This window comes from Sapajus apella, unplaced genomic scaffold (genome assembly GCF_009761245.1).
Source record: "Sapajus apella isolate SASKATOON/1434 unplaced genomic scaffold, GSC_monkey_1.0 scaffold2, whole genome shotgun sequence".
Classification (NCBI taxonomy): Eukaryota; Metazoa; Chordata; class Mammalia; order Primates; family Cebidae; genus Sapajus; species Sapajus apella.
The window spans coordinates 75,008,458-75,018,826 of record NW_022436942.1 but is presented as its reverse complement, the minus strand read 5'-3'; the positions used below and the strand labels follow the sequence as shown (position 1 = coordinate 75,018,826).

The window sequence follows — 10,369 nt, the reverse complement described above, 5'->3', positions numbered from 1 at the left end:
AGCTGGATTTCTTTCTGTCTTCTTTTTAAAATCCATTCCTTATGTTTTCCTAAATAGCCCTTTAAAAAAAAATGCAACCCTAGGGCTACTGAATGTGAGGGAAGGTTCCCACCCCGCAGCTTTGCACTCAGCAAAGCAAAAAAAGAACCCTTATTTTGGGGGGAATGTGTTTCTCCTCATCACTCATGCCCTCCTCCCCAGTTGATGTTTGTAGGGGACCCTGGCTTAGGTGGGGGCTGCAGAGAGCAGCGGGCAATATTCCCACCAAGCCACAAACTGAGAGAAGGCAAATTCATTAGAATAATACAGTCTCTGCTTCTTTTTCATCACTTTCTTAGCCAGAGACTAGGGTCTTTCCAGCTCACCCAATTTTCTGGGGAGGGGCTTCAATCACTACACAGTTGTATCCAATCACAGTTCTCTGCTCCTTTAAGGGTGTACGTCCACCATCGTGGTGGGGGCATGCTGACCACCTAGACCCAGGAGAAGATGAAAGGTGAGAGGATCCCTTTTTCAACCCTGACTTGCCTTCTGGCTTTTGATGTTTTCCCCTGGAGGATCCAAACGCCGCATGGTTGGCATTTTGGGTGATTTTGATTTCAATGAAGCCACTTTGCTGAGAGAACTGGGGCACCCATTACCTCCTAATAGAGCTTCCCAGCCAAGTCCCTTGTAGATATTCTCCTGTTTTATTAGAGACCATGTATTTATCGAATCCTGGCCTTTTCTTGCACATCATTCATTGGAGTGCACTTCTCGACTGCCCCGATTTTTGACAAGGGGTTGTTTTTAATGCTTGTTTTTATATGAGATTTGACTTCTTGATGGACATTTGTATTAGGAAATTGAAGCATGATATATATGTATATATTGTCTCCACTGTCTCTCCTGTTGCATTACTTGGATTGCATGAGATAGTGGGGTGGTTCTTGTTTTTTAAAAAATATTTCCACAGTGTGCAAAGTGCTGGCAACATCCCTCCCTCTCCCCCAACCCCCCACTTTTCTCTGGCTGCCAAGGAGTCATTGATTTTGATTAGCTTCACTGCAGAGCGTCTGTGAAGAGAGAGAGAAAGGGAGGGAGGCTTTGAAATAAATTTTAAAAAAGACCTCATATCGGGTTTCAGCAGACAGCAGTGTGTGTGCGTGTGTGCGTGCGTGTGTGTGTGTGTCTGTGTGTGTGTCCGTACAAGCAGAGGGAGGCCTCTGAGATCATCGTTTAGGTAGCTTGCTGCATAATGAGATGAAGAGACTTTTGCCTCTTCCTTTCTGAGGGTGCTGCTTGCTCTCAGAGAGTGGGGAGAACCTCAGGGACTGGAGCCCCCAGGACTTCAACACTCCGAATGAGATCCAGTCCTTTTTGGAAGCTTCTCACCCCCATCCGATCCCCCACAAACAGATACAATCTCTTCAGATTTGGAGGTCCGTTTCCTATTCTCTTTGTTATTGGTGTAGCTTGAGTCGGAAGTTTCTCTGGGGAGCCCACTAACCCCACTGGCTGCTGTCCATGGTCCTAGGCCGTGCCCATCTCCTAGAGCCCATTTCCTTGTTTTGTTTTTAATTTTCTTTTAAACCGCCTTCATTTGGATACTGGGGACTTCTTTTCCACTTCTTCTTCTTCTTCTCCTTTTTTTGAGAGAGTCTCACTCTGTCGCCCAGGCTGGAGTGCAGTGGCACGATCTCAGCTCACTGCTACCTTTGCCTCCCAGGTTCAAGCCATTCTCCTGCCTCAGCCTCCCGAGTAGCTGGGATTACAGGCACCCGCCACCATGCCCAGCTAATTTTTTGTATTTTTAGTAGAGATGGGGGTTTCACCATATTGGTCAGGCTGGTTTTTGAACTCCTGGCCTCAAGTGATCCACCTGCCTTGGCCTCCCAAAGTGATGGGATTACAGGTGTGAGCCACTGTGCTCAGCCTCCACTTCTTATTTTGATTCTTGTCTGTTTTGATGGTGAGGGGAAAGGATGATTTAAACAATACTGTCACAGAAAAATGAAACTGTGACTGGTTTTCACAATGTATGTAGCTGATCTCCTGTTCTCCTGTTATGTTTCTGACAGTGATACAATATCGCTCTCCCTTGCTGGGGCGTTAGAGGAGTCCTCTCCCACCCACCTCCTACACAAGTATCTTTTAGGGACACTGGCTCACCATTGTGGACTTTTTGAGTGCCCACCTGGTATTACAAGTTGCATTGACCAGAACACAGATTTTGTTGTTCTGTGTCAATACCCATTTCTTTTCTGAAGGTCAGAAGTTGGTTAGGGTTTGGGGGACTGGCTAGACACTCTGCTTAGTCCCATAGGAGCTGATTGGAAGTTCCATAAGGGGAGGAAATCGATGTCAAAGTGTCATTTTTAAAGCTTAAGCTGTAAATTTATTTTTCAAATTTTCATTCATTCATTCATTTAGCATCTATTTATTGAGCATCTACAATGTGCCGGTTGTAGAATTCCATTGCAGAAGAGACTTGACTTATGGATGGTGGAGGGGCAGTCCTGCATGGAAAACAGATGATGTGAAATATCCCTTTCCAGTCTGGTTCACGATGTTTAACAGATTTGTCAGGTCACCACGGTGACCCCAAGCCTTGCTGGCAGATTGTTACATGGTATTTACTGAGAGCCCTGCTATCTGGTAAAGGCAGTTAAAAAGCCTGCAATCTCATTTCCAGCATGAACAGACTGGTCTTTGCTGCTTTACACAATAATCAAAGCTACCTTTCATGGCGTGCTCGCCACTCCCAAGCACAGGGTGACGTGCTTTACACGTCTTCCCCACTGCGATGCCTCATGCCCACTTTAGCATATAGTATTGTTACCATTCCCATTTTACAGTGGAGGAAGCTGAGGCTCAGAGAGGTTAAGCAGCTTAGCTGAAGGCCACACCACCAGCGAAGTACCTGAGCCAAGATTTGGACTCGAGTCCATGGGACCCCCAAGTTCATGAGCTGACTGCTCTGCTCCACTGGATTCCTTCATGAGGTCATTCCACGGCACTGCTAAATGGAGGGCGAGCACCAGCACCTGGCCCTGCTGACAGCCGGAAGCCTGACTTAGGTCTACTGGAAAAAGTGTCACCTCTGGGGACACTCAAGGACAGGCTGGTTGGTTTCGTTGTGGATTTTATGGACTCCTGCCCTACCCCTGTGCTCCTGGTTTCTATAAGGCCCCGGGGAGGTGCATGGAATTTGCAAATAGGGCCTGTATGACTTATTTCCTAGGACATGAGAAGCTTTTCTTACCTCCTTCCTACCCTCTTCTCCAACCTGAACTCCCGAGTTCCTTCTCCCCAAGATCTTTTGCACTATAAGCGCCAAGGAGCCTGTGCACATGGCAGGGACGGCTGGAGGGGTATCTGGAGAACCTTGGTGGGGCCTCTAGCCTAGCCAGAGAGGCAATAAGCTTGGGGACGTTCCGTTCTGGGTTCTGACATTGCTGGTTCTGACGTCGTCGTGCTCTTTTGTAAGAGGAATTTCATACCTTGGAGACGCTTTGTACATATTTGTAATGACTTTATTAAAAAATTGGTTGTGCACTTCTAGCCAAAGACATTTGCATTTTCATTTCTTTTGGGAAGGCTGGCCCTCACAGACTCTGGGAGTACCCGGCCACACAACAAGGACAGGATCCCTGCCCCGGCTCCTGCATGTGCCAACGTTCCTTCAGGCAGAAGGCCACACACTTCCTTCCCTCCTCTAACTCCTAAGAACACCCCCTCCCCCGAAGGGAAGGACTGGCCTAAAGAGTGCCCTGGGGTTGGGCAACAGCTTTGGGAAACTTACCCAACAGTTCAAGGTCAGTGCACACAACCATAACTTATGCACGGTATGCCGCAGACAAGCCAATGAACCTGCAAATCGATGTCTCCAACCGTGGACAACTCGGGGTTCTAGTCTCATCCTAAGAATGGGAAGTTGAGTACAGATTTTTTTTTTTTCCCTGGAGGCAGAGTTTCGCTCTCATTGCTCAGGCTGGATTGCAGTGGTACGATACTGGCTCACTGGAACCTCTGTCTCTTTGGTTCAAGCAATTCTCCTGGCTCAGCCTCCTGAGTAGCTGGGATTATAGGCGTGTGCCATCATGCCCAGCTGGTGTTTGCATTATTAGTAGAGATGGGATTTCACCATGTTGGCCAGGGAGGTCTTGAACTCCTAACCTTAGGTGATCCACTCGCCTTGGGCTCTCAAAGTGTTGGGATTACAGGTGTGAGCCTCTGGGCCCTGCCAAGGTTGCCTTTTTTAGATACCAAACCTTCTTTTTTCCTTTGGACACCCAGCCCTGCCCCACTTTCAGTCCTTGTGATTTAGAGGGCTGAATCCAGCCTCTCACTACCTCAAGAGCTCGACAGCTGACCCAGGCCTGGCCGGTGCTCCATATCTCACCGGCCATTGGTTTGGGGGCAAACAAATGAGAGTGAGTGGTGGGACTCTGGGTGGAGCTTTCGGGATGCAGACGTTCTCTTTGCTGGGGTTGTTAAGCTGTTAGATATAAGCACAGAACGGCTGCCGGTTACCACCACATGGGGCCAATTGCCTGAAAAACTGTCTCAGAGGAAAACAGAATTGAGGGATGGAGGGCACAATTTTTTTTTTTTTTTTCAGAGATGGGGTCTCACTCTGTCACCCAGGCTGGAGTGCGGTGGCATGGTCTCGGCTCACCGCAACCTCTACCGCCCGTGTTCCAATGATTTTTGTGCTTCAGACTCCCGAGTAGCTGGGATTACAAGTGTGGGCCACCATGTGCCTGGCTAGGTTTTGTGTGTGTGTGTGTGTGTGTGTTTAGTAGAGAGGGGATTTCTCCATGTTGGTCAGGTTGGTCTTCAACTCTTGACCTCAAGTGATCCACCTCCCTCAGCCTCCCAAAGTGCTGGGATTACAAAGTAAGCCACTGCGCCCAGCCGAGAGACACAATTCTGTATCATCACCGGGAGTCTCTGAATCCAGCTGTACCTGAAGCCCAGTTTCATAAACCAAATAAAGTCTTTCTTTTACTTAAGCCATATTTGAATTGGTTTCTTTTTCTTTTCTTTTTTTGTTTTGTGAGACAGGGTCTTGCTCTGTCGCTCAATCTGGAATGCAATGGTGTGATCACAGCTCAGTGCAGCCTCCACCTCCTGGGCTCAAGTGATCCTCCCACCTTGGCCCTCCAAAATGCTGGGATTACAGGCGTGAGCCACCGTGCTTAGCCTTAACAGCAACCCAAAAGTTCGGCCTGACGGTGTTTTCGTGGCTGATGTCATAATGTTGCCCTGAGAGGCATGTACTGTCACCTTATGCTGTTAATCTACATTTAATTATCTATGATAATATGGTGCCCCGGAAAACCCTTCTTGAATCAGCCTATACATTCCTGGTCCGCACAACCTCTAGTTAGCCCCTGTAGTAGACGCTGTAGGTGCTCCTTGGAGGCCCTTTCTGATCCCTTTGCCAGGTTCGTATCTTGCAGTTTCGTGTGCTTTGCTGGTATCTGAGACCTTCTGAGGCTTGCCCTTAGACACTGGGGCCTCCCTTGGGGAGAATCTGAAGTGCCTGGGAGGTCTTTCCATCAACCCAGCGCCAAGGATTAACTGGTGTGTATTTTGTGGGGCAGGACAAACTCTGAGATGCAACTTACACTCCCAAGCTCCCCGGGGGATCTGGCTAAGACTGGGACTTCGTTGGACCTTGGCTTCTTTCCCTTTCCTGTTCTGTTTCACTCATGATTCCCTTACTGGTTTCTCGTGGGAGCACTTCTGTAATAAATCACATACACCTGAACAGGATCTGCTTTAGGAGAAACCAGCAAAAGACAACCACCCACTCCGCGAAGGGCTTCTTCTCCTTTGATCTAAAACACTTGGCTTCAAGAGGTGAAAGGAGAGTCAAGACCACAAACCCAAGCTGCATCAACAGATGGTATTTATTGGCTGAAGGGTACTTCGGGAGACATTAGAAACACCAAAGGCAGCTGTTTGTCCCACAGCAAAAGTACTAAAAGATTCCAGGACCCACTTTATTGGCCTCTCCTTCTTCTAATCTCGAGTCTCAGCAGCCTGGATGTCTTCCTAACACTGCACATCATTCTTCTCTTTCGAAACTGATGCACCTGTCATATCTCAGTCCAAAGCTTGTCTTTCTTATTCCCTCACATTCGTTATTCTCAAGATCTTGTACATGAAGAGGACCATTTCTAAGGACTTCGTGGAACTTGAGTCAGTGAATCATAAAATATTAAGAGCAGGATACTGTGAACCTGATACTCCATTAATCCTACTTACAACAAATGAGTTGCAGAACAAAGATGCGTAAAAGCGAGTGGCATTGTTCTTTTCCAGAGGGGACTCCTGGCTGCTTTTGCACTGGTATTGGGGAATCCACGCAGCCTGTGTTGGGAAGACTCCTCACCAGGCACTGTTTTCCCTAAGGCAGAAGTTAAATCCCCCCACCCAGAAGAAAACCTCAGATGGGACGTTCCCCCAGAGAGTAGGGCATGCATTCGTAAAATCCTAAACTACACCATTGCAGCTGCCCCTGTGTGTCCCCGACATGCTGCATTCTTTACAGTGTTAGAGCCATGGCTCATTATTTGCAGTGTTAGAGAATTTTATTGTTTTGGTGGCATGGGCATAATTGGAGAAACCACTGGGGTATTCACTAGTAACCTAGATTGTTAGTTTCCTTGGTTCCAGCAGGTAATACGCTAGGTTCCGTCATGCTGGATATGGCTACAGGGAGGCCAAGTGGCTTTCCAAAGTCATGCAGAGTTTGGAATCAGAATTCCAGGTCTGACTCCCAGCGGACTGTTCTATTTCCTTACACACCTGCACTTTGATCAGCCTTCTCCAGCTCCAATTTCTTGTGCTTCTTTGACAGCATCTGCAGGCGGGATGATCTTTCTGATAAAAGCCAGTTGCAGAAGTTCCCGTTGCTTCCCTTTGGTTCTTCCTCAAGGCAGGGAGAAGAGAGCAGCCGCATCCACCTGGCCCCGTTTCCCATCGCTTCCCCTTCCCACTTGATTATTCAGGCAAGTGGGATTGTAACATCATGGCCATCGCCATAGTAACAGAGCTTGAAAGATGCTACACTGCCCTGGAAGGGACGTCTTGCTGGGTACCAGGAGAGAGCCAGGGATGCCATGCCAAGGGGAAAGTCCTGGCCTGGTGGCACACAGGAGTGAATGTCCTGAATCTATGGGAGGGGGGCAGGGGACATGTTAATACTGGCTGACAGCGAGGTGGCTGCACAGCTCCTCCGTTTCTCCTGGGGCCTGCATGCTCATGTGCCCACTAGCCACACAGATTGCTTTCTCTGTAATGCCATTGGTGCCAGCCTGTTGTGCTGAGTTGACAATAAGAGAACAGAGTTGGGAGAGAATAGGGCAGGCAAGATTCCAGTGGCTTCTGCGTGGTCACCTGTGCCATCTCATCCCAGATTTCAGAGGTGGAAAAGTAGCTCTGTCACAGAGATCACAGAAGCACAGATGGAGACGGTGCTCTGAGCCACCACCCTGGTTGGTGGAAACATCCATAACATGGGTTGTCCTGTTTGCTCTGAAGGCTACCAGAGGGGATGGCAATGTCCCCAGGAGCCGCTGACAGGCCTGAGACTTAAGTGAGGATGATGACAGAATAGAAAGAGGAGGAATGACATAAAGGTGGGACACCAAGTGGTACCCACATCTGGGCCAAAGCTGTTCTTTTTTTTTTTTTTTTTTAAGACAGAGTCTCACTCACTCTGTCACCCAGAATGGAGTGCAGTGGTGTGATCTCGGCTCACAGCAACCTCCACGTTCTGGGTTCAAGCAATTCTGCCTCAGCCTCCAGAGTGGCTGGGATTACAGGTGCCTACTACCACACCCAGCAAATTTTTGTATTTTTATTAGAGACAAGGTTTCACCATGTTGGCCAGGCTGGTCTTGAACTCCTGACCTCAAGTGATCCACTCACCTCGGCCTCCCAAAGTTCTGCGATTACAAGCATGAAGCTCCATGCCTGGCAGAAATGGGAATTTTAAGGGTTACATTTTTCTGTGGACCCAGCCGCAAGTAGATTTCAGGATCTAGCATTCAATGCTCTCAACATAGTTCATATCTAGCTTGCTATGTGCCTGGACCACTCATTCTTAACCAGGATGAGCATTAAAATCACCTCATGTGAATTTATTTATTTATGAGATGGAGTCTCGCTTTGTCGCCCAGGCTGGAGTGCAGTGGCACAATCTCAGCTCACTGCAACATTCGCCTCCCAATTTCAAGCACTTCTTCCTGCCTCAGCCTCCTGAGTAGCTGGGATTACAGGTGCTCACCACCACGCCCGGCTAATTTTTGTATTTTTTAGTAGAGAGGGGGTTTCGCCATGTTGGCGAGGCTGGTCTTGAACTCCTGACCTCAGGTGATCCTCCTGCTTCAGCCTCCCGACGTGCTGGGATTACAGGCATGAGCCACCACGTCCCATCTCTCCTGTGCTTTTAGAAAACCTTGTCTGCTGGACCCCTTGCCTGGAATGTCTGAGGGGCAGATCAGTGTGGCAGTTAAGATTGCAGGCTCTGCTGGGCATAGTGGAGTGTGCCTGGAGTTGCAGCTACTCGGGAGGCTGAGGTGGGAGGATCGCTTGAGCCTAGGAGATTGAATCTGTAATAAAAAATTTTTTAAAATGTGGGTTCTGAAGCTGTACCAGGCCTCTGTTGGAAACTCGGCCCACATGTGCTGGCTGGGTGATTCTGGGAGAGTTATCACACCAAGCTGTGTGCCCCTATTTCCTCATCTGTAAAATGGGGGACCCAACATACCTCCGTCATCACAAGGCTGTTGTGAGGATGACAGCATGTAATCCAAGCAGGGGGCCGGATGCGGTGCCTGCCGTGCACCAAGTGTTTGGGACATTACGTTACTACAGGTATATGGTGGGGCCCAACATCTGTAGTGTGAAAATACTTCGGGCCGGGCGTGGTGGCTCACGCCTGTAATCCCAGCACTTTGAGAGGCTGAAGCAGGTGGATTGCCTGAGGTCAGGAGTTTGAGGCCAGACTGGTCAATGTGACAAAACCCCGTCCCTACTAAAAATACAAAAAAAATTAACCAGGTGTGGTGGCCCGCTCCTGTTGTCCCAGCTACTGAGAGGCTGAGGCAGGAGAATCACTTGAACTGGGGAGGCAGAGGTTGCAGTGAGCTAAGATCGTGCCACTGCACTCCAGCCTGGGTGATTGAGCAAGACTGTCTCACAATAATAACCAAAAAAAAAAAAAAAAAAAAAAAAAAGAAAAAAGAAAGAAAATACTTCCCAGGGTTCACAGGGATTCTAATCCACAGCCTGGGCTGTCTGGGAGGCAGTGATCTCCAGGTTCCTCCCCAGCCTGTAGCATCAAGTACAAGGTACTAGGTTAAAATAATCAACCAGTGGACTGGGCACAGTGACTCATACCTGTAATCCCAGCACACAACACTTCAGGAGGCCAGGGCAGGAGGATCGCTTGAGCCCAGGAGTTCGAGACCACCCTGGACAACATAATAAGATCTCACCTTTACTTAAAAAAAAAAAACAAAACAAAAAACATTGGCCAGGCCTGGTGGCATGCACCGGTAGTCCCAGCTACTTGGGAGGCTGAAGTGGGAGGATCGCTTGAGTCCAGGAGCTCAAGGTTGCAGTGAGCTGTGATTGCACCAGTGTACTCCAGCCTGGGTGAAGACCCAGACCCTGTTTCAAAAAAAAAAAGAAAAGAAAAAAAATGAGGCAGGGTGTGGTGGCTCATACCTGTAATTCAGCACTTAGCGAGCCTGAAGTGAGCCGATCACTTGAGGTCAGGAATTGGAGACCAGCCTGGCCAATATGGTGAACCCTCCTCTCTACTAAAAAGTGCAAAAATTAGCCAAGTGTGGTGGTGGGCGCCTGTAATCCCTGCTACTTGGGAGGCTGAGGCAGGAGAATTGCGTGAATCTAGGAGGCAGAGGTTGTAGTGACTTGAGATTGTGCCACTGCATTCTAGCCTGGAAAGAGAGAGAAAGAAAGAGAGACAGAGAGAAGGAGGGAAGGAAGGAAGGAAAGAAGGAAAGAAAGGGAGGGAGGGAGAGGGAAGAAGGGAGGGAGGGAAAAAGAAAGAAAGAAAAGAAGAAAGGAAGGAAGGAAGGATGAAAGAAAGAAGAAAGAGAAAAGGAAAGAGAAAGGAAGAAGAGAAAGAAAATAAAGGAAAGGAAGGAAGGAAGAGAGGGACAGAAGGGAGTGAGGGAAAAAGAAAGAGAAAGAAAGGAAAGAAGGAAGGAAGAAAAAGAGAAAAGAGAAAAAGGAAGAAAGAAAGAGAAGAAAGGAAAGGAAGGGAGAAAGGGAGGGAGGGAGAGAGGAATGGAGGGAGGGAGGGAGAGAGAGAGGAACGGAGGGAGGGAGGGAGGGAGAGAGG

General features: G+C 48.5%; 1 protein-coding gene across 1 annotated transcript in view; it reads right to left on the bottom strand.

Moving 5' to 3' along the window:
• Window positions 1-687: 687 nt before the first annotated feature.
• The window catches only part of RNFT2 (ring finger protein, transmembrane 2), a 122,841-nt gene continuing 113,159 nt past the window's right edge, over window positions 688-10,369 (bottom strand). The window contains exon 11 of the mRNA XM_032240843.1: window positions 688-1,055. Within this exon, the coding sequence (XP_032096734.1) occupies window positions 1,023-1,055 (33 nt within the window). The 3' untranslated portion in view covers window positions 688-1,022. The remainder of the gene's footprint in view (window positions 1,056-10,369) is intronic.